General features: G+C 33.8%; 1 protein-coding gene across 4 annotated transcripts in view; it reads left to right on the top strand.

The window, feature by feature from the left end:
• mbt (serine/threonine-protein kinase PAK mbt) overlaps window positions 1-25,024 on the top strand; it is a 95,076-nt gene that overhangs the window by 60,541 nt on the left and 9,511 nt on the right. For all 4 annotated transcript variants that reach the window (XM_089091659.1, XM_089091658.1, XM_089091657.1 and 1 more), the window contains 5 exons: window positions 6,803-6,964; window positions 10,267-10,452; window positions 17,348-17,590; window positions 19,615-19,803; window positions 24,165-24,425. In XM_089091659.1, the coding sequence (XP_088947785.1) occupies window positions 6,803-6,964; window positions 10,267-10,452; window positions 17,348-17,590; window positions 19,615-19,803; window positions 24,165-24,425 (1,041 nt within the window). The remainder of the gene's footprint in view (window positions 1-6,802; window positions 6,965-10,266; window positions 10,453-17,347; window positions 17,591-19,614; window positions 19,804-24,164; window positions 24,426-25,024) is intronic.

The following is a 25,024-nucleotide window of genomic DNA, read 5'->3' as shown; positions in this document are numbered from 1 at the left end:
CATACTTGGCGATACTTTGGCCATTTCAGAACCATGCAATAGCCATTGTCATTACCGTAAAGAGTAACATAGTTTTTATTTGACACTTTAGTGAATGAGTTTGGAGTAAAAGTGCAACCTATCATAGAAATTCTTTTCTACGCGACCACACTACATGATACCTTTTCTTATGCTCTTTCGTAGTTCAATAATTGTTTCTGCATTAAATTTAATTTCAGCCCTTAATGTTCCCCAACAGGTAAAACAGTCCATAATAACGAAAAGTTTAGAAACATGTTTCTAAAAAACTGTTTAGTGAGGAAAAATTTCTCACTCGAAAAAGACGTCAGAGCATAACTAACGTCATTTTTGAGGAGTCTCTAGCTCTTTTTTAAAAATTCCTACAAATTTGTTGTCAAAATAACATTTTGCTATCAAAACTAAGGAAAATAACGATTACCATTCCTGAATCAGCTACAAATGGTAATCTTTTCTCAATAGCCAGTTTTTTTAGAAACATTTTTTTTGAACTTTTGGGTACCATGTTCTGTATTGGGCCCTTTAAGGGCTCAAAATTTAATTTTTATCAGAATCGATTACTGGATTATTAAAGAGCATAAAAAAGGCGTCAAGTTATATATTCACTTTCATCCTAGTTAAATTACGCTATAAACTACAAACTTACCTCTAAGTCTAGCTAGACTTGCATCTAAATGCTGCTTAATTGTAACCCGTCTTTTCTATAAAAAAAATCTGTCATCGTAACTTTCTTTTACAGAACTATCCTTTATGCAGGAAAGAGAAAACTGCCGAAAAAAGTTATAATGATATTAATTTTAAATTTAACTTTTTTTTTCAAACTATAATTCAGCTGCTGTTGACGCCCAAAACAGGTTCTGTAACGTTAACTTTTGCACTCCAAAATTGTCATTAATAAAAAGTGGTCAAGTTAAAAAGCTTATGAATACCTTGTCACGGCTGAATGGATAAAGCAGCGCCTGCATATCGTGGGTACTGCGGTTCGATTCCTGGCTATGGCAAGGGAAATATATAATTAAATAATAAATATTATAATTAAATTATTAAGTAATATTTTAGTAAATAATATAAATAATTTTTCTCATAAATAGATCTTTTTTTTCAAATCCTGACAAAGGAAAACATGGTTTCAAACAGTTCGTATTAAAGCAACAAAAGCGAAGAAAGGCTGGTTCCTATAGTAGCAATTTTTTTTAATTAAAGCGACGTTTAAAATTAAAATGATTAGTAAATATTCAATGTATGGGAGGCAACCCTCCTTCTAACTCATTGCACCAAAGACTGTCATATTGTATTATATACTAATGATACTCTCCATGAAGAATATACTAAATTTTACCGTAAAGAGTGGAGAGGGGACTTCAAGGGGCAACACCCCCGCAAATATTTGGTTATTCCTGTTAGTTTTTAAAATCAAACCACACCCTTGTCTCTCATAAAAAATTAGTTTTTTTTAAAATTTAGTTCCAATCATTATCGAACGGGACCATTCAATTTTGTCAATAATAAAAAACTAATTTCTCAGACCACGATGCCTTTCCATTTTCATATTTAAACAAATGAAAAAAACAATTATAAGTGTAATATTTCAAATAAGACAGGGGACAGGAAAAAAAAGCAAACTTTAAGTAATAAAAATGTGAATATTTCGTCTTCGCCTCCGGAAGCCTTTATCAACGGTCCATCACAATTGTCACAACTTTGAAGTTTATGTTCCAATTTGTCAAAGATATTGTTGCAAGACTCACTATGTATTAATTCATTTTAATATGTGTTTCAACCTTCCTTTCAGTATACCCCTAGGAAGTGGGATCGAACCATAATATTTCGTAAAATTTGTTGTTTGACTCGCGATTAGTCAAACAGGTGACTAAGACTATCCTCTGACAAATCCTTTCGAAAACGTTTAAGAAATCTTGCTCTGCTTTTTGAAGTGTTCACGTTTCAGAACCATACTTGGCGATACTTCGGCCATTTCAGAACCATGCGATGGCCATTGTCATTACCGTAAAGAGTAACATAGTTTTTATTGGACACTTTAGTGAATGAGTTTGGAGTAAAAGTGCTAACTATCATAGAAATTCTTTTCTTCACTGCTAGCAAGGCACTAGAACATCGTAGAGAGCTTTTTGAGGGCTCATTTGAAAGAACACTGCCATATCTAAGTTGGTAAATTTGCAATTTTCAGCATAATTTGGCTAGGATAAAAGTGACCACACTACATTGTGCATCGTGCCTTTCTTATGCCTCCTTCTAGAGAAAAGCCTCCTTCTAACTAATTGCACCAAAGACTGTCATATTGTATATATACAAATGATACTCTCAGTGAAGAATATACTAAATTTTAACGTAAAGAGTTGAGAGGGGACTTCAAGGGGCAACACCCCCGCAAATATTTGTTTATTCTCGTTAGTTTTTAAAATCAAACCACGCCCTTGTCTCTAAAAAAAATTAGTTTTTTCTATATTTAGTTCCAGCCATTATCGAACGGGACCATTCGATCTTGTCAATAATAAAAACAATTTCTTAGACCACAATGCCTTTCCATTTTCATATTTAAACCAATGAAAACAATAAGTGTAATATTTCAAATAATACAATGGACAGGAAAAAGAAGCAAACTTTAAGTAATAAAAATGTGAATGTTTCGGCTTCACATCCGGAAGCCTTTATCAACGGTCCATCACAATTGTCACAACTTTGAAGTTTATGTTCCAATTTGTCAAAGATATTGTTGCAAGACTCACTATGTATTAATTCATTTTAATATGTGTTTCAACCTTCCTTTCAGTATAGCCCTAGGAAGTGGGATCGAACCATATCATTTCGTAAAATTTGTTGTTTGACACACGATCAGTCAAACAGGTGACTAAGACTATCCTTTGACAATTCCTTTGGAAAACGTTTAAGAAATCTTTGCTCTTCTTTTCGAAGTGTTCACGTTTGAGAACCATACTTGGCGATACTTTGGCCATTTCAGAACCATGCAATAGCCATTGTCATTACCGTAAAGAGTAACATAGTTTTTATTTGACACTTTAGTGAATGAGTTTGGAGTAAAAGTGCAACCTATCATAGAAATTCTTTTCTACGTGACCACACTACATGATACCTTTTCTTATGCTCTTTCGTAGTTCAATAATTGTTTCTGCATTAAATTTAATTTCAGCCCTTAATGTGCCCCAACAGGTAAAACAGTCCATAATAACGAAAAGTTTAGAAACATGTTTCTAAAAAACTGTTTAGTGAGGAAAAATTTCTCACTCGAAAAAGACGTCAGAGCATAACTAACGTCATTTTTGAGGAGTCTCAAGCTCTTTTTCAAAAATTCCTACAAATTTGTTGTCAAAATAACATTTTGCTATCAAAACTAAGGAAAATAACGATTACCATTCCTGAATCAGCTACAAATGGTAATCTTTTCTCAATAGCCAGTTTTTTTAGAAACATTTTTTTTGAACTTTTGGGTACCATGTTCTGTATTGGGCCCTTTAAGGGCTCAAAATGTAATTTTTCTCAGAATCGATTACTGGATTATTAAAGAGCATAAAAAAGGGAGTCAAGTTAAATATTCACTTTCATCCTAGTTAAATTACGCTATAAACTACAAACTTACCTCTAAGTCTAGCTAGACTTGCATCTAAATGCTGCTTAATTGTAACCCGTCTTTTCTATAAAAAAAATCTGTCATCGTAACTTTCTTTTACAGAACTATCCTTTATGCAGGAAAGAGAAAACTGCCGAAAAAAGTTATAATGATATTAATTTTAAATTTAACTTTTTTTTTTTCAAACTATAATTCAGCTGCTGTTGACGCCCAAAACAGGTTCTGTAACGTTAACTTTTGCACTCCAAAATTGTCATTAATAAAAAGTGGTCAAGTTAAAAAGCGTATGAATACCTTGTCATGGCTGAATGGATAAAGCAGCGCCTGCATATCGTGGGTACCGCGGTTCGATTCCTGGCTATGGCAAGGGAAATATATAATTAAATAATAAATATTGTAATTAAATAATTAAGTAATATTTTAGTAAATAATATAAATAATTTTTCTCATAAATAAATCTTTTTTTTCAAATCCTGACAAAAAGGAAAACATGGTTTCAAACAGTTCGTATTAAAGCAACAAAAGCGAAGAAAGGCTGGTTCCTATAGTAGCAATTTTTTTTAATTAAAGCGACGTTTAAAATTAAAATGATTAGTAAATATTCAATGTATGGGAGGCAACCCTCCTTCTAACTCATTGCACCAAAGACTGTCATATTGTATTATATACTAATGATACTCTCCATGAAGAATATACTAAATTTTACCGTAAAGAGTGGAGAGGGGACTTCAAGGGACAACACCCCCGCAAATATTTGGTTATTCCCGTTAGTTTTTAAAATCAAACCACACCCTTGTCTCTCATAAAAAAAAATTAGTTTTTTTTACATTTAGTTCCAGTCATTATCGAACGGGACCATTCGATCTTGTCAATAATAAAAAACTAATTTCTCAGACCACGATGCCTTTCCATTTTCATATTTAAACAAATGAAAAAAACAACTATAAGTTTAATATTTCAAATAAGACAGGGGACAGGAAAAAGAAGCAAACTTTAAGTAATAAAAATGTGAATGTTTCGGCTTCACATCTGGAAGCCTTTATCAACGGTCCATCACAATTGTCACAACTTTGAAGTTTATGTTCCAATTTGTCAAAGATATTGTTGCAAGACTCACTATGTATTAATTCATTTTAATATGTGTTTCAACCTTCCTTTCAGTATAGCCCTAGGAAGTGGGATCGAACCATAACATTTCGTAAAATTTGTTGTTTGACTCGCGATTAGTCAAACAGGTGACTAAGACTATCCTCTGACAAATCCTTTCGAAAACGTTTAAGAAATCTTGCTCTGCTTTTTGAAGTGTTCACGTTTCAGAATCATACCTGGCGATACTTCGGCCATTTCAGAATCATGCGATGGCCATTGTCATTACCGTAAAGAGTAACATAGTTTTTATTTGACACTTTAGTGAATGAGTTTGGAGTAAAAGTGCTAACTATCATAGAATTTCTTTTCTTCACTGCTAGCAAGGCACTAGAACATCGTAGAGAGCTTTTTAAGGGCTCATTTGAAAGAAAACTGCCATATCTAAGTTGGTAAATTTGCAATTTTCAGCATAATTTGGCTAGTATAAAAGTGACCACACTACATTGTGCATCGTGCCTTTCTTATGCCTCCTTCTAGAGAAAAGCCTCCTTCTAACTAATTGCACCAAAGACTGTCATATTGTATTATATACAAATGATACTCTCAATGAAGAATATACTAAATTTTAACGTAAAGAGTTGAGAGGGGACTTCAAGGGGCAACACCCCCGCAAATATTTGGTTATTCTCGTTAGTTTTTAAAATCAAACCACGCCCTTGTCTCTAAAAAAAATTAGTTTTTTCTATATTTAGTTCCAGCCATTATCGAACGGGACCATTCGATCTTGTCAATAATAAAAACAATTTCTTAGACCACAATGCCTTTCCATTTTCATATTTAAACCAATGAAAACAATAAGTGTAATATTTCAAATAATACAATGGACAGGAAAAAGAAGCAAACTTTAAGTAATAAAAATGTGAATGTTTCGGCTTCACATCTGGAAGCTTTTATCAACGGTCCATCACAATTGTCACAACTTTGAAGTTTACGTTCCAAACTGTCCCAGATATTATTGCAAGACTCACTGTGCATTAGTTTCTTTTAATATGATTTTCAACCTTCCTTTAAGGATAGCCCTAGGAAGTGGGATCGAAGAATATCTAACCAAATAATTTTTGTGCCTCACTAATACCCTGGCACAAATCCTATTCCACCGATTTTAGGTTGACCCTGAAAGACTGATGATAAGTAGCTCTAAAAGGTTCAATTAGTGGGTGGATCTTTTGATATCCTACAAATGGCTGTTCAAACCTTTGTAGATTTGCTATTCTTCGCATTCATTTTACTCGAGTTGTAAGAGCTGAATTGTCGATTTACCAGACATAGGAGATGGCTGTGGAAACAAAAAGGCATTATTCTACTAGAAAAATGCCCGGCCGGAGCTAAATACTGGTTAGAGGCATTTTTAAATTGGGTTTTAAGTTGGATGAGGATGTGCTAAAGCATTAGACCCTTGCAGCCTGAGCTTCGCTTCAGTCTAGTTAGTCCATTCGTGGCAATAATAATAATCACAAAGTATTTCAAAATGTGATACAGCATAAAAGATTCAATTGCGTTTCTTCTTAATTTACAACTTTGGAATTGAATTGAGACTAACATACTTAACATTGAGCATTAATAAAACAAATGACGACATTTCGGATAATTTTTGTGATGATTCATTCCCGTCAATAAGGGAAGGGGGCATATATTTTTTGGGAAGATTTTCATTAAAAAACGCCCTCTTTTAGTATTTTCATTGGAAAAATTAAAAAAAAATTACCATAACCTCCCCCTAGATATTGAAAATACATTTGACTCCCCGCTTCCGCCCCTTCAGTTTTCGTGAATTGAAAATACTACGATGTTTTTATATCTACGCCAATTCCTGCTTGCCCTATCTTCTCTCCTTAAGAATAAGCTGTAGTTTTGTTTGCATGAGTAAACTATCTCTTGTTTTGTGCATTTATTGTGCCCTTGTTATTTCCTTAATTTTTGTGTTTCTTAATTCTTGTGGCTTTATTCTAATATATTTCTTAATTTTCAGTCTGTTTTTTGATTTTTAGAATTGATTTTGTCTTATTGTATTTTTATCTTCTGTTTCAGGGCAATGTTATATATAAAAACTCCTATAATGACAGATTCGCTGAAACAAGACAATCACAGTCAGATAAACGCATTCCCGACCCTAGACAGAGGATACCTTCTCCTGTTAGAAACCACATACCAGAACAACAGCATTACGCTAATGGGAATATGTTCCAAACTGTAATTTTATTACTTACTTTTTATTTATTAATTTTATTTAGGTACAATGTCAGAATTCTATTTGTGTTGGTTTGACGAGGGGTGTCGCACCACGGGAAATGTTTATTATATGCCTGAGAAATATTGAATGTGTATTTTTGTAAGTAAACATGGTACCTAAAAAAATCCCTACATTTATTTGTATCCCCATACCAACTTTGATTTGGGGCTTTCTTTCTATTTCAGTTTAGTTGTCTAAATATTGGGATCAGTTGCATTTTATTTTCGGAACAAATATAAACATTTATTTGAGTGGTGTACCCTTTTTTTCACAAAGAAAAAGATTAACTTTATTGTGCTAATAAGTAAAGCTATAAAACTAAAAATAGGGCTTATTGATTATTACAGATGCTGGTGTAAAACTTGGCAGTATAAAAAGTACTATGAATTATAGAACCAAGGGATAAGGAACGGAGGAAGGAATTGGGCTATTAGGTATTGATCATATATTCAATGAATTTCGGAATAAGTTCTAGTTCTGCCTAGTCTCCTTATTATGCATTTTGGTGTAAAAAGATATATGAAAAAAGAATAAGAAATATATGTAATATGCGAAAAACATCATAAAACTAAAAATAGGGGTCAAACATAAAAAACGAAATGTTAAATAACATTAAAACTGGTATAAAACTAGACAATTAAAACAGGACTATTAATCATAGAACCCAGTGATAGCGAAAGGAGGAAGGAGTGGGCTTTTAGGTTTTGATCATATATTTAATGAATTTTGGAACAAGTTCTAGTTCTGCCTAGTCTTCTTATTATGCATTTTGGCGAAAAAAGATATATGAAAAAAGAATAGGAAATATATGTAATATGCGAAAACATCATAAAACTAACAATAGGGGACAAACATAAAAAACAAAATGTTAAATAACATTAAAACTGGTATAAAACTAGACAATTAAAACAAGACTATGAATCATAGAACGAAGTGATAGCTAAAGGAGGAAGGAGTGGGGCTATTAGGCAGTGGTAATATATTTAGCAAATTTTGGAAGTTCTAGTTCTAGTTGTGCCTATATAGCATGAATTGGTACAAACCTCAGCACTGATTCAGATTGTGGAACGAAGGAGGCAAACTTGCGGGCAACAGCAAACAGATTATTTTTTCCTGAAAAAACCCTGACAATGTTTTTCACCAAGAAAAGGAAGTTATATGGAGTGACAGTAGATAGTCGAGTTTATTTTAAATTGTGAGGGGTTACATGGAGAGCTTCTTGAATGGCGTCTCTCCGGTATACAGTATATCACTTTTTGTGGGATTTATGGATACTGTATGGACAAAAAATGGCGAATAACTTGATAATGTATGGTTTTTATTTTTGAATTGTTGTGACTTGGCAGTGTTGCGTGAAAAAATTACTGACTATTGCCCTGGCTGATATTTTTTGTCGGTTTGCCTGTATGTTCATTTGGTCGTTCTGAGATACCAAAATCGATGTCTTATTTAAAGAAAAGAACCCTAACATCATCTTAATTTTAGCTACATAATATTGACGTCAATTTAAGACTAAATGAACTTTAAATTAAAAAGTGTGCTTTCGTAGCTTATTTTTAAAGGAAAAAAAAAATCTGTACATGGATCATAGGTCATCAAAGAGTGGTTGAAGTAGCTCTCCGAGGCTGATATATGCTTGAAATGAAAATATCCCAAATAGGTCTTGGTTGACACAATCACCGCGGAAATCAAAATTTATATACAATGTTTATAGGGCTTTACAGATGAGCAAAAATAAGGCCTTGGAGTATTCTGGGGGACCAAGCCCTTTGATAAAAAAAAAAAAAAATCAAAAAAAAAAAATCAGAGAAACGAAAAGTAAGAATAAGGGTAGAAATAACACCAAGCATAAAAAAGAGCAATGAGCAAACAATTTAAATTGAAAAATATAATTTTAGTATATAATATATAAAATTGTGGAGACTTACGCATGACGCTTTTCGAATTATGAGGGATGAACAGGTTAAACAGGTCGTTTTCGTATGGGCTGTATTGTCTCACTAAACTTCTCAGTGAAAGTATAATTTCAAAGAGGTCAAGCAAGCTCTAGTGTATAAAGGAACTGTTAACGAATGAGGTACAGGGTTGGGTGCACTTGAGTCATGTGCCTAAGGGCGCAGAAGGGAACAGTTAGCTGGCTTGACAATCTTAATAATAGCTTCATCCTGTTTGCTATTAAGTTTAAGTTTTATGTTAAGGATCATCGGGGAAGTAAATAAACGAAATAATACAATTACGACAAAACATAAATAAAAAAAAAAAAAAAATGCCAATCTTCTAATGACCTAAAGGCTAAAAAGATGTTTTTTCTGGCTACCGGGAAAAACTAAAATTTTAAGGTTAAAAATGAAGTGTGGCGTGCTCATGACATATTTTATAATAACTATTAAATGACAACTCTTATGTCGTAACCTCCTCCCCCGCTTTCATTTTTATTGGTAATAGCCTCAATTTGTCCTAGTGTCAAAAAACAAAGAATCTATTGGTTAAAAGATTGCACCTTTATATATCCTTAATCTACACATACCAAATTAAATAAAAATGTTTAAAAACGAATTGCTATTTAGAAGATTAATTGTAACATTTTTGGATTCGTTGCCATTAGTGGTCATGTGAAGAACAGTGCCTGTCTTGTTTGTTGAAGCTGTATTGCTTGAAAATACGACATAATGGTATGTAGTAAAATGGGGAATAATATAATATAAAAGATAATAAAGATCCTCCAAAGCCATAGATGACGCATAGGGCGTTGAATCGACGTTTAAGTTCCTGGGTCTTTTTTCAGGGACAAGTAGCAGGCATGTCGTCCAGCCTTGTGGCAGCGGGGATCAAACCTTGGGTTCTGTGTTGCCATTCAGAGCATCAATCCGATATGGTAGCACAGGGTAGAATGCGATATATTTAAATATTCTAGCACTAATTAATTCTAACTGAACATATAATAATTTTGCTGCAAAACAAAATTATCGTGCATTATTGTTATTCCTCTTTGTTCCATTTACCATAGCTTTTAGATAATTTTGTTAGGGAAGACACTAAAAGAGATATCCTTGTTATTTTTTACATTTGTTTACTTTTACTTTTCACTTTAATTTTGTTTAGCTTGACTTCTCTGTCATGAAATTTCTTCTTTGTTAAAACTATCAGAGAGTTTCTTTTGTATTTACATTTTTAGTACAATTTAAGCTGATAGATTTTATTATTTTTGTGGTTCTATTGGAAGTATGAATAAGATTGCAATTTTACACTTTGATATTTTCAGGCACCTATTCGTTCCAGTCAGCCTCCCCCTCCATCTAATCCACCTCCCTCAAATTTGCCTAATAGGGCACCTAGTGTAACTCCTGGTATCCAGCACCATTCTAGCCAGTATAGCCTAAATAGAGAAGTTGGACCGCCTCCAATACCTCCTCATGGACACCTTCCTCCGCCTCAACCAGAATTGAGAGTAAGCATAACTATTTTATATTTTATGTGCCACCCCATGGTATTTTCCCTGTTGTTTCGCGCTGCCTAAGTAAAGAACGATGTTGGCACAATATATTATTTTTTTTCTTTTAGACCAGGGCAATTAGTATCGAAGGAGTTGTCGTAGAAACTTTGAAAAGGGCTCATTCGATTGGAAATTGGAGTGGCTTGTGCCCTTTTTAATAGTCGAAAGTGAATGGAAGGTAACTAACACCCCAACCGCTCCCACCCACTCCCCAAACACATTCAATAAAAATTTTGATACAGCCATATTGTTCAGCGTAATCGATTTATAGATAAAAAATACATATTTGAGCAGGACACTCCCCCAAAACCCTCAGGACAAGAGGTGTAAGTTATGCCCTTGGGGTATATAAGATTTTTATAGAAAGTGTTGTCGTAGAAACTTCAAAAAAGACTCATTCGATTAGAAATTCAAAGGGATTGTGCCCTTTTTAATAGTCGAAAGTGGTTGGAGGGCAACTAACCCCACTCTCACGCCCACCTTTTCCCCAAACATACCCAATCAAAATTTGAAGATACCCATTTTGTTCAACGTAGTTGAAAGTTCTGGGAATCAAGTCTTTAAGGATGACACCCCCCCCCCACAGCCCTCAGGGCAAGGGTTGTAAGTTACTCCCTGGGGGCGTATAAGGTTTTCATACAAAGCATTGTCATAGAAACATAAAAAGGGCTCATTCAATTGGAAATTGAAAGGGTTTGTGCCCTTTTTAATAGTTGATAGTCATTGGAAGGCAACTAACACCCCTTCCATGCCTACTATTTCCCCAAACACATCCAATCAAAATGTTGAGACTGCCATTTTGTTCAACGCAGTTGAAAGTTCTGGAAATAATAGCTTTTAGCAGGACACTCCCCCCACAGTTTTCAGGGCAAGGGCTTTAAGTTATGCCCTGGGGGCTTATAAGGTTTTTATGTAAAGCTCTGTTGTTAAAATTTGAAACAGGGCCCATTCGATTGAAAACCAAAAGGGCCAGTGCCCTTTTTAATAGTCAAAATCGAGTTGAGATCAACTAGCCCCCCTCTTACACCCACCTTTTCCCCAAACATATCCAATCAGAATTTTTAGATAGCCATTTTATTCAACGTAGTTGAAAGTTTTGGAAATTAGGGCTTTAAGGATGGCAATCCCACCCCCCCCCCCCCGCCCTCAGGGCACGGGTCGTAAGGTATGCCCTGGGGGGCATATAAGGTTTTTAAAGAAAAAGCGATGTTGTAGAAACTTTGAAGAGGGCTCATTCAATTGGAAATTCATAGGGCTAGTGCCCTTTTTAATAGTCGAAAGTAATTGAAGGGCAACTAACGCCCCTCTCAGGCCCACCATTTCTCCAAACACATTCAATCAAAATTTTGAGATATCGATCTTGTTCAACGTAATTGAACCTTCTAGAATTTAGGTCCGGTAGGGTGACAACTCCCTCAGAGCCCATAGTGCCAGGGTTGTAAGTTATGGCCCTTGGTCAAATATGGCTTTTCTTAATTGTCGTATTAGAAGTATCAAATATGTCCCATTGGCTTGAGACTAAAATAGTATAATGCCCATATTAAAAGTTAAACGGGAATTGAGTCATTAATCCCCCTGTGACGTTGATTGCTTTTCTAAACCTATTCAATCAGAGTTTAGAGATAGCCATTTTGTTCAACGTAGTTGAAAGTTCAGGAAATTAGGTATTTGAGAATGACACCCCCCCCCCCCCCAGCCCTCGCGGCAAGTGTTCTAAGTTAGACCCTGAGGGAAAATAAGGTTCTTATATAAAATTTTGTCATCGATGTTTCAGAAGGGTGTAAACAGTTGGAATTTGAGGGGATTGATGCCTTTTTTAACAATCGAAATGGATCGAAGAGCGACTAGTGATGCTTTCACACACATTTTTTACCCAAATACATCCAATCAACATTATGAGATAGCCCTTTTGTTTAACGAAGTTGAAAGTTCTGGAAATTAGGTCTTTGAGTATCACAACCCTCAGGGCAAGGATTGTAATTTATGCCCTAGGGATTATAAGGTTTTTATAGAAAGCGCTGTCGTAGAAACTCAAATATGACTCATTTGACTGGAAATTGAAGGGACTAATACCTTTTTTAATTGGCGAAAGCGGTTGAAGGCAAGACATTTTTATGGTAAAGATCGATGCGGGCACAATGTATTATTATTATTTTTTTTTTTTTTAGACCAGATCCATTTGTACCGAAGAATTTGTTGTAGAAACTTCGAAAAGGGTTCATTCGATTGAAAACAGAAAGGGCTAATGAACTTTTTAATAGTCGAAAGTGATTGGAGGGCAACTAGTCTTCCTCCCACGCCCACCCACCCATTTGCCCATTATGTTTAAACATTAAATGTTGCCTTAAGATTAAATCAAAATGCACTGTGTTAATGCTAATTCCCAATAAGGCATCTCAGCAGTATCCCAAGAACGACTGAGGGTAATATGCTCAAACTTTCGGGGCTACTTCTGCTCTTAAAATTTAACCAAATCAAAATTGCGTAAGTGTATCCAAGCTATCAAAGAAAGTAAACAGATTTTTTTGCGAATGGTATTAAGTTTTCTATTTCAGGTCAACTAGAGGAGATATGAAACTAAATTAAACACTACTTGCGTCCAGATTTGGAAAAGGGTGTGTGTTGTCAAAAATTGCTGAAATTTTTTCTCCAGCACACAAATAGCAGGCCAAACTATAAAGTCTTAAAAAAACGAAAATATTTAAAGTATTATTTTCTTTTTCCCTGAAAAGACTATGTTAATATAAAACGAACAGTAGTTAATTAAAATAACTTTTTCCACAAAATAAGTTTTTCAAAGAAAAGTAAAGAACTCCATTAAACAAAAAATGAACACGAATAAAACCAAATAATCTACTAAGTGTGAAACTACCATAGATCAACATTGATAAATAAATGAAACCAAAAACTAACAGAAATTACAATAAATAACCGAGTCAAACTCAAAACAAGCAGAAATTAACATAAGTTGGGCTCAAAACCCCTATGCATTCCCAAGGCCAGAACAAAATTTGCACTTTACTGAAAAAATACAAATGAATGATGAATGTGCATTGTCAGTTTAATATACATTTATTGATATTTGGTAATCAAAATGTTAGTATTATTTGATTTATTAAAGTTATAAAAGTAAAAACATCTATATTTTTTCAGTTAAGTGTTTTTGCAATGTTTTTCAGTAAATATTTGTTTTTGCAATGAACTTTAACTATTAAGATTAGCCGAAATAGCAGTTACCATTCCTGAACGAGCTTCGAATGCTCATTTTTCCTCTCTTGATAGTTTTTATTAAAACGTGCTTTAAACTTTCAGTTACTTATGGGATAGAGTTTGTTCTTTATTAGGTTGAATCTGACACTGAATCAATGTTGTTTTTTTTCGTCTTAAATTTTAGATTACTTTTATTGTTTCTACAGTGTCACCTTTGGAATAAAGAATGACAGAGGTACAGCTTTGTGCAATAGGGTTCCAAGCCAAAATTTAAGGAGGAAATAGGTGCCATGGAATTTTCACTAGGGGGTAGGATGGCTTGAATACAGTTTAAGAAGCTAAATTCAGCCCAATATTTCGAGGAGCTTCTTGGATTGATCTTGAGGGAGGAATCCTTCCCTCATTATAGGAAGTGCATTAAGTATTCTATGAAAATATATCAATGAGATAAACACAATGATATTCATTAAAAAGAGTTTTTATAATAGTTTTTTTTTTATATTCACTTGAATCAAATTATCATCATGCCTCTTTGTGGATAAACCTTCCTTAGTGTTATAAAACAGCAATTGAACCTGTTTAATACAACTTAAAGATTTTTTCCCGAATTGACATTTTATATGATTCAAGGAAGTACCAGTCATCTATTTTCTCCATCATTTTCAGGGTTTTTCGCGATTCCGGTCTTAAAGGCCATTTTGATTGAATCTTGTTATATTATTATAAACTTCAATAAAACTAGATTTTTAAAATCAGAAAGTTCAAAAACTTTACTCCATTGTTCAAACCTGTTGTTTTATTTTTTCTGGACCCTCTATTCATATTTACACTGTTATACAACAAGTTTCCTCGTAGCTATATAAATAAAACAAATAATGGAGGGGCGAGATAATCATAGTAGACGCCCTGGACAAGTGAATAACCTACGAGATGTCTCTTAGTTGGCAGGATGTATTAAGGAAACTTTATTTAAATTAAAACAAATGAAAATTTTATTTAATTTCCTGAAGAAAATTCGATGAGAGAGCTGCAGAAAAACAACATATTATTTAACCCCATTAAACTAAGATGAAAATAATTAAAGAAACGAGCCAAATGTCTGATGGACCACAAACATAAAAATTAAACATAAAAAAACACATAACATAAAAAAAAACATAAAAAAAACATTAAAGGTAGTGTATATTTTGTCGCGAGGACTAGAGAAAAAAATATATTTTTCCTTTTCCCTAACGCAAAATTATGGCTCCCTTAACAACATCCCCCCTTCCCTAAAAAGATTCAAAATTTTCAACTCCAACCCCTTGTTGTGAGACAGAACAGTGGTCACTTACAAAGCAACGTAAAACCTTCCTCGTCTTTTCAGCTACTCATTTCATGATCGTATTGTATGTTACTATCGGTAAATTCATCATCTTTTAAACTATTGACGGCGAAAAATTCATCGGCTTTTAAATTACTGACCGTATAATAATATTTCAAGTTGCTGACGGTAAAAGACTCGTCGCCTTTTAAGCTACTGACGATATTTCGAGGAAAAATTCGTCACCTTCTAAGCTAATGGTGGAAGAAAATTTGACACCTTTTAAGGTACTGATGGTAAAAAAAAGTTCGTTACTGACGGTATTTTAAGCTACTGACGATATTTCGAAGAAAAATTCGTCACCTTCTAAGCTAATGGTGGAAGAAAATTTGGCACCTTTTAAGGTACTGATGGTAAAAAAAGTTCGTTACTGACGGTATGACGGTATTTTAAGCTACTGACGATATTTCGAAGAAAAATTCGTCACCTTCTAAGCTAATGATGGAAGAAAATTTGGCACCTTTTAATGTACTGATGGTAAAAAAAATTTCCTTACTGACGGTATGACGGTATTTAAGCTACTGACGATATTTCGAAGAAAAATTCGTCGCCTTCTAAGCTAATGGTAGAAGAAAATTTGGCAGCTTTTAAGGTACTGATGGTAAAAAAAAAATTCGTTACTGACGGTATGACGGTATTTTAAGCTACTGACGATAGAGAATTCTTTGCCTTTGAAACTATTGACAGTATGGTGAATTTTATCCTAGTGATGGTCAGAATTTTGTCATCTTTTGAGGTACTGGCGGTATGCATTGCCCCATCTCCTCTTGGCTCCAGGCATAAAACAGAAGCAAATACCCGCTCTAACGATCAGAAAACGACCTGAATCTGATTGTAAAAATATACTGGAGAAATACACTTTTTAGTTAATAGATTCACGTAATTATTTTCACATTTGTGAATGGTTTGGAGATATGAACGTTTACCAATTGTATAAAGAAAGATTTTCTCCAGGAAGTGATTGTTTACACAATATTGTAAAGCCTTGACACATGTCTTTAGTAAAAGGATCTATCAATATGTAAAAAAGGTTTTCCTTCTTGGTCTATAGATATCTGGATGGCTCTCTAGACTCAACTGAAAGCTTTCCCAACTTTTGTTTCATGTTTTCACCCAATTAAGTCTCATGCGATCCCCTACCCCTTTACCTGTAGTATCTTTTCAAACTTTTCACACTGCTTTAAAAAGCAACAAAGGTAACTCAATTAAGCCTTTTAGAAGGGTCTAACGTCTATTTTCAGACAAAAATAAAGGGGAAGCTTTTTTTCTTGTTTCTCTGTAGTTCTCTCATCGGATTTTTTTTTTTTTTTTTTTTTTTTTTTTTTTTTTTTTTTTTACGATAAGATAGAAGCAAAATCATCGGCACCATAGCATATATCCTCTAAATGTGCTTTAAACGCGTTGATTTTCTCTTGAAACATCTGGATTATTTTCCAATTTTAGCGAAGATTCATTAGTTAAAGGTATAACTCTTATGGGAGCATTAGAATGTATTCATGTTGGAAATAAAAACGATTTTGATTTTGCGCTCTCTGGGGTACGTCCCCACTCCTATGGCAGTCTTTGAGGACCTCCTAAAGGAAAGCTTTTATGAGACCTCACAAGCACTGTTTCCTGTGAGATCTATGTGCCTTAAGCTATAGAGTCCGATAGAAGGGAAGATTGAGTAGTCATTGTTTGCAAGAATACAGTATTATTTGCGTTCTTTGTTTGATTGGTGTTTTTTCTACGTTACTGTTTTAATGTGTGTGGAATTGTCCCTAAGGCTGCCCTTGTACTAACATGGTTGTCCCAGACAGAGTGGCCTAGTAAACAACGAATCATGGCCCGTAGTAACCAAAAATTAAAAAATCCTTTTAGAGAAAAAACACTGATGAGAAAAATTGCCATCTGGAATAATATTAGGGCCATCTAAATCTTTTGAATTACACCGGAAACATTTCCCCTTTTCGTTTTTCATTTATTTTCATTCCTCCTTTTCTTTGTTTTGTGTTTATTACTCTGTATTGAAATACCACTATAAAATAGCTTATTTTTTGAAATTGCTTAAAGAGAAAAAACGAAGAGCCAAATAAATCTCCCAAAATAAATCTGGGGGATAATGTTTGTTATCTATTTGTCTTTAATTTAGTTTTATAATTAATTTTACGGTTATTATGTCTCATAATCACTTACGTTTGAAGAAAAATGCTCAAAAAGCATTCTGTGATAGCTAGAATTTTGAAAATAGTTTTGTTCGCAATTTTGTTCTTACATCTCTCTTTATTCGGTTTACAGGTAACTAGTGAACCTCCGCCTGTTCACCAGCTTCCACCTAAACCCGGTGCAACACTTCATACTCAGAACCCACCAATCAAGGCGCAACCTCCTGGGCCAAGCCCTGGCGCCCAAAGTGGTGGCTCCTCTGGTTCCCAAGGTACTGACCAAAACCAGAATAAAGTTCCATCACCAATTGAGAGTGATGAAAGTTGTGGAAGACAAGAAAAGGGCCAGGATCAACATAGACTCACCCATGAACAGGTTTTTTTCCTCTTTTATTTCAGTTTAGTGATACTATTATTTCAGTGTAGGAAACATTTCGCTTTCTTAAAATACCAAGGACATCAAAATAAAAACTTTTCTTGCCTCCTGGACCCATCTTACGTCTATTCATACCTGAAAACAGCGATAGTATATTATTTTTCTTTTGTTGTGTCAATATAGCAACATTTTTAAGGCGCTACTAAGTTTTTATCAGTGTAGCCAAGTTAAAGCGTTAAAATGAATAAGCAAAACTAATTACTGAAATTTAGCAACGCTTGTCGTCCGTAAAAATTTAAGCTTTGTCTGCCTTTGATTCCCAAGAACAAATACACTTTCAAAGAAAGGCTACATCTTCATAAGCTATTGTTGTCACATGTTTTCAAGTTAGCTTATTTATTGTTGATTTTTCATCAACGTTTCTTTTATACATTTTGGTGCCTGTGACTACAAAAACTACATAACCGCATATGGAGTTTTTTTTTTCATTAAAATTTAATTCTCTTTTTCTCTAATTTTCAAATATATATATATATATATATATATATATATATATATATATATATATATATATATATATATATATATATATATATATATATATATATATATATATATATTCATTTTCAATGTCCTTGGTATAGTAGTGGTGTTTGTATGTTTTATGTTTAGCTTTTAGAAAATAACACTAAAATATTTTATGAATTAATACTTTCTTTTGGAAACTTCAGAAAATAATTCTAATAATCCTGGTCGTATCGTGTATCCGCTCTGAATGGGACAAAGCCCAAATCTTTGTCAAGGGAGGGGGGGGGGGGAATGTGGCATAAATTTTCGTACGCTCTGCTTTTTACTTAGCTTTTCTAGAAAAGCAAGGGTAATAACTGTCATATAAAATACAAATGCGATTGTTCGAAATATTAGGCTTGCAACTTTTGTCTACTTTTTCATAGTTGTTAAAAAGCTAAAATTAAAATCAATGAAATAGCAAATTTTCGTTTGCAGTATTTAGGACGTATTTTCTTTAATCACCGTTCACCAGGTGGAAGGAGGAGGGGTCCTCTCTGTAAGCTTATCCCCTCCCGGGAACGTGATCCTTGCAATGAAATAAATTGTTGAACTTAATGCTAGGAGTGTCAGACAAATAAATAATTAGAATACATAATAATCTGGAAAATAAAATTTATAATTATTTTTCTCATGCAACACCAAACCTTTTAATAAATGTTTTTAAAGCTTTTAATAAAAAGCTTTTAAATACAATAAATCATAAGTTATTTAAGAAGAAGAAAAAAAAAAAATTAAAATCAGAATTTGACCAGAAATTAGCTGAAGTTGATTTTTATTACATTCTGTTAATGTGATCAAAAAAAGAAACTGGTATGTAATTAAAATCTTTTTACATAGTAAGGTTGTTTTAAGTTAACCGATTCTTTTTCTCGAGGCCAGGTAGCTTGAAACTATGAAAATGAAGATCCGCATATCGATAAATTAAATCTTTCAAGTTTACCCAAAACCAAGCAGTCGGAAATAGTATAAAGAGAAAATTAATAATTTCCTTTCTGCATCTTTAGATTTAAATTCACTGTACAAAGTAAGGAAAAAATGAATAATAAGAAAAAATAGTAATATAAAAAAAATATTCCCCAGCAGAGCACTAACTTGCCTTTTTCTTGCTGTAGGGTCGCACCCAAAGAACAAGCTAAATATAGGCTAAATTATAAAATCCTTTCGAAAAAGATCAAAATTCATATTTACGGTAAAATTTTTCTTTCTATTTTCTTAAAATATTGGATACTTTTCACTTTCATGTACTGCAGATCAGGCTAATGAAGCCAGACTTATTCGTTTAAAAAATTGCATTCTATATATAAAAAAAGAGCTGCTTGAAGTTTGAACTGTTTCGAATGTTTCAAAACTATGATCAAACTGAAACCTTGAATTTTGTTTTCGGTAAGGCGTAAATAATGCAACTCTTTCTCTTATTTTATTTTCCTTTTACTGTAACTTTTCTTTATTTACAGTTCCGAGCTACACTTCAAATGGTTGTAAACCCAGGAGATCCTCGTAATAATTTAGATAATTTTATGAAAATTGGGGAAGGCTCAACAGGTATTGTGTGCATTGCTAATGATAGGAGTCTTGGCCGTCAAGTTGCAGTGAAGAAAATGGACTTGAGACGTCAACAAAGAAGAGAACTTCTCTTCAACGAGGTAATTAATTGAGCAAAATCTACGTAATTAGAAGATGAAATTTTCTCCCTCAGAGCTCCTTTTCAAAAGATAATTCTTGGTTATGAACGTCCTGGGTAAGAAAGGCTGTAATGAGAGAAAAGTTTAGATGGCTAGGACACGATTTGTGGATGAAGGATGATAGATTGCCAAAGATTGTCCTTTTCGGCCATCCATCTAGGTCCAAACAAGAAGCAGGTCGTCCCGGAATGGGTTAGGAAGAGGTTGCAACAAAGGATTTAAAGGAAATCGGATCTTTTGGTAGGGGGTAAAGAATGAAGCTTCGAATAGATTGGTATGGAGAAGGAGCGTGCACTGCTGTGTTAGCCTCAGGTGGCTCGATGCTGCAGTGAGTTGTTATTAATAGCAGCAGTAGTAGTAACTAAGTACAAGTAATATTTTCTATTTTTGTGAAAAGATGATATCTGCTGCTGACTGAAATAATAAAATACATTGTCGGATACAGCTTAGTGGGTTTGCAATTCCTTGTAATAACAGAACTTTGATTAGTTCCATCTCCGTTGCGAATGCTTGTTTAAGTTTTCATGCTGGTTGGGGTTTTACAGAAAATTAAATAAAAAAAAAGTTTTTTTTAACTGAAAGTAAGGAACGACATTAAAACTTAAAACGAACAGAAATTATTCCGTATATGAAAGGGGCTGTCCCCTCCTCAGCGCCTCGCTCTTTACGCTAAAGTTTTTTATTGTTTTAAGAAATAAAGTTGTGAGACAGAGTCAAATGTCGCTAAAAACTTAAAAAAGTTTTAATGTCGCTCCTTACTTTCAGTTTAAAAAACTTGTTTTTTTTATATTTAATTTCTGATCGTTTTTAGTTAATGTAGCTTTTATTTTGGCTCACCGTCACTGAATAAGTAAACAAAATTTGCATAAAAATTTTACTTTTCTTTTGCTAAATGGCTGTCTCTAAATTTGGTTCTGACGTAACTTACAAATTAACTTACGTAACGAACTTCTATATTCGTATATTTTTCTTCTGGCAAAAAATAGAAAGTTGCAGATTTTTGCAGATATGAGCTTGAAACCTTTGTAATAGGGTTTTCTGATACGCTAAATCTGAAGGTGTGATTTTCATTGAAATTCTTTCACTTGTAGGGGATGTTTCCCCCCTCTTTAAAAAATCAGGTAAATTTTCTCAGGCTCGTAGCCTTTGATGAGTAATAATGAAATTAATAAAATTTATATATTTAGAATCAGCAGAATAAGCCCATTTTTTTTATACATTTATTGACATCAAAATTCTGTTTTTAAAAGTTTTTATTACTATTGAGCCGTATCGCTTGTTTTTTTTTATTGTTTTTTTTATTACGTATATGTTATTACGTATATGAGGGGGTTCTCCCCTTAGTCAATACCACGCTCTTTACGTTAAAAGTTAAAAAACTTTTTAATTCCCAAACCCCTGAATAACAAAGGCCGTTTAATTAGAATAGATAGCTCTTTTGAAAGCACTAAAAAAAACTGTAGCGTAAAGAGCGAGGTATTGACTTGGGGGAGAACCCCCTAATATACGTAATAATTTCTGTTCGTTTTAAGTTCTAATGTTGCTTCTTACTTTCAGTTGAAAAAACTTGTTTTTTTTTATTTAATTTCTGATCGTTTTTTAAATAATGCTTGGAAATCCGGCACCCCCTTCATAGAAATGTCCCTTACTCCAAAGAAACATCCTCCACTGAAAGATTCTCCCGAGTAACCCCCTCCTTTAGGCCCCCCCCCACCAGAAAAAAATCCTTCCTGAAAATGTCTGTATACTTACCAATAACCAATACAATATGTAAACAATGGGCAAAGTTCATTACTTGCAGCCCTTCCTCTGGGAACTGTGGGGGATTAAGTCATCCTAAAAGACATATTTATTTGATTCTTGACTATGCTGAACAAAATGGCTATCTCAAAATTTTAATTGGGTGACTTTGAGAAAAATATGAGCGTGGGAGGGGACCTAGTTGCCCTCCATTTGTTTTGGTCACTTAAAAAGGACACTAGAACTTTTAATTTCCGTTCCAATGAGAACTCCTACGATATTCTAGGACCACTGGGTCAATACGATTACCCCTGAGGAAAAAAAAAACCCAAAAAACAAATAACAACGCATCCGTGATCTTTCTTCTGGCAAAAAAAAATCCAAAATTCCAAATTTTTTTAGATAGGTGATTGAGAATTCCACAGTAGGGTTCTCTAGTACGCTTAATATGATGATGTGATTCTCATTAAGGTTCTATAACTTTTAGGGGGTCTTCCATCTTTTTTCGAAAATCAGCCAAATTTTCTCAGGCGCTTAACTTTTGATGGGTAAGATTAAACTTGATGAAACTTATATATTTGAAATCAGTATTAAAATCTTATTCTTTTGATGTATCTATTGGTATCAAAATCCCATTATTTAGAGTTTCGGTTACCATTGAGCCGGGTCGCTCCTTACTTACAGTTCGTTACCACGAACTGTTTGATGTGAATCCTGACTGGCTATACTACGTGATTTAGCTGTTTCGTTCCGTTTGTCAGACACAGAATTGGGCTTAGGGTAGAATTTTTAATGTTGTAGTATTTTGGCTGTTTCTTTGTGACTTGCATAGGAGGTCAACAATTCCTTTGTTTTAATTGATTAGCTTTGTTTTGGACAACTGGACAACCCAGACTAGACCAAGATAATGAAAAACCGCTTAAATTTCTATTCAATCATAAATAAGCTTATTTAAAGTTTTTTAACTTTGTTGAGGAAATAATTTCTATAAGATCCATAGAAAGTGATTAAACATAAACAGTGAATTTTTTTTTCTAGTACTAGGTACTAGAAACTAGTACCAAGGTACTTGGTACTTGGCTTTTCTTTTTGCAGAGGTATCATTCGAAAAATAATTTTTGTTTTAAAAAGTCCACTAAAGAAAGTCTATACTGAGAGAAAAGTTGAGATGGCTAGAACACGTTCTGCGGATGAAGGATTCCAGTCTAACAATTTTTTTTTTTTTTAGGAGGGTGGTATGGATCTGTTTTTCTTTTTTATGTTTGTCTGCCTACAGGGTCTTGTCCTCTTCTAAAGTACATAATTGGAATCGCCATTGTCGAAAAGCCCGCACCGGAACCCCCCCCCCCCCCCACCTTGAACAACAAGGAAAATCACTTTTTTGCAGGGGTAGTACTGATCTGTCCTCTTTTATTCTTGTTTTTTTTTTTTCACTAGCGGGGTTCTGGAACATCATAGATAGCTGTTTTAGGGCTCACTTGAAAGGAAATCGCTATATCTAGTACCTGATGTAAGTTTCAAAAACATACTATTAAAATAAAATGCAATTTTTTTTACAAAAACTGTATCATCATATACAAGATGGTGTAACACATGTATATTTGACGAGATAATATAACACGTATTTTGACTCTGCTGCCTGATTTTCCGGGGTTCCTTCTTTACTAGATCCAGCTAAGAAAAGTCACAGATCCAGCCGACCTGATTATAGCCAGGACATGAAAAGCGTAACATTTGGTCTTCTTTCCACTGCGTCAATATCTCCTAGATACGAAAAAGCTCTACAAAAAGAGGGCAATTTATGTACTTCAATTATTTTAAAAGTAGGCTTTGAGGCCCGTTTACACCATGCAAGGCTCTACTTCCGAGATCAAGTTTACTTGAGAAAAAATCAAGTTTGCGCGTTCAATTAGCAGCAAGGGTGTTTTTTTTTCACGAGATTATATTCTAAAATGCGGTTTTGTGGAAGATTATTGTTATTTAATTGTTAAAGGAGAGACTACTGGTCGTTTGAAGTAAAGTCTCAATTGCTGTATCTACTATTTCTTGCTTGAGCCATATTCTGCACAAAAAAAATAGTTTAACGTCTATAGAAGATAAGTAAAAGCAGCTGAAACTAAAGTTTTGTAAATATAATATAATAATCCTGTAGAACGTTTCCTGTGCTACAATTGCAAAATTTATATTTACCCTTGTAAAATTAGAGGATTGAAGTTAGATGAAAATCATAACTTGGAAGGACGCATATGGCTTTAATTGTTTTAGGCGCTAAAAATCTTGCTCAGAGTAATGAACTACCCAGCGCTAAAGAATTATTGTTCCACTTTTGCACTTGCAAGTCTGATATTAAACAACATCAACAAATATATAGTTTGACATCAAATCAACCAATTTTGTTTGTGCATACTGTATATGGGCAATGTCGTTCAATCCGTTAAAATTTATGGTAATAAATAATTACCTAGAATAGCAAAGCTCAAAAGTTCGTTTTTTCTTTAAGTTTGTTATTTCCTTTGTTATTTCCTCGTTATTTTTCTTTGCTATTTTAATTATTTTCTTAAGACTTGTTCCTCTTTTTTAAGGTTGTTATTATGCGAGACTATCATCATCCAAATATCGTTCAAATGTTTGACAGCTACCTTGTCAGTGATGAGCTATGGGTAGTGATGGAATATTTAGAAGGAGGGGCGTTGACTGACGTTGTGACGCACTCTCGCATGGACGAAGATCAAATAGCAACAGTTTGTCAACAATGTCTCAAAGCTTTGGCATATCTCCATTCTCAAGGAGTTATCCACAGGGATATCAAATCTGATTCCATATTATTGACTGGCGATGGTCGAGTAAGCATTATTCCTTGAGAAACAATATCTTTTTCCTTATTCCTATACTACTTTTTAATCAGTATTTTTTAATTGTTTACTCATCGATTAAGTAAAAGAATACCTACATTGGTCCTGATTATCTCTATCTGTGCATACACTATAAAAGATAACCCATGGCCACGACATGATTTTAAATGTAAGTTCGTTGAAGTATGTTGGTTCGAAACGTGAATGCTGTGAATATGAGTGATTTCGTTCTGACACCTATTTAACCGGTTCAAAACTCCCGTTTCGTAAAACTTTACTTTTCATTTAATGTTAGTCGAGGAAACTAACAACAATAGAGTTAGTTAACAAGAACAAGGTATCTAACTTGAAGTATTTGGTATATGTACAACAGAACTGCTATAACAAGGGATCTTCAACGGTGGTAAACGGAAAAGGTTCGAGATACAAGGATTACTTGGTGAAAATATTGTGACTCTTTGTTCGTTTTAGTATTCGTTCCTTTTAATTTCCGAAAATTTCAGACTGGAACGCCAGAGGACGAATCAGGTTTTCAAAAAGGGTCATTAGGCTTCTTTTTCTGTCATATACTTAAGAAATAAAGGAAATGG

This window comes from Artemia sp. Qi Xiang Cuo, chromosome 7 (assembly GCF_049724085.1).
Source record: "Artemia sp. Qi Xiang Cuo chromosome 7, ASM4972408v1, whole genome shotgun sequence".
Classification (NCBI taxonomy): domain Eukaryota; kingdom Metazoa; phylum Arthropoda; class Branchiopoda; order Anostraca; family Artemiidae; genus Artemia; species Artemia sp. Qi Xiang Cuo.
This window is presented reverse-complemented; position numbering and strand designations above follow the sequence as displayed.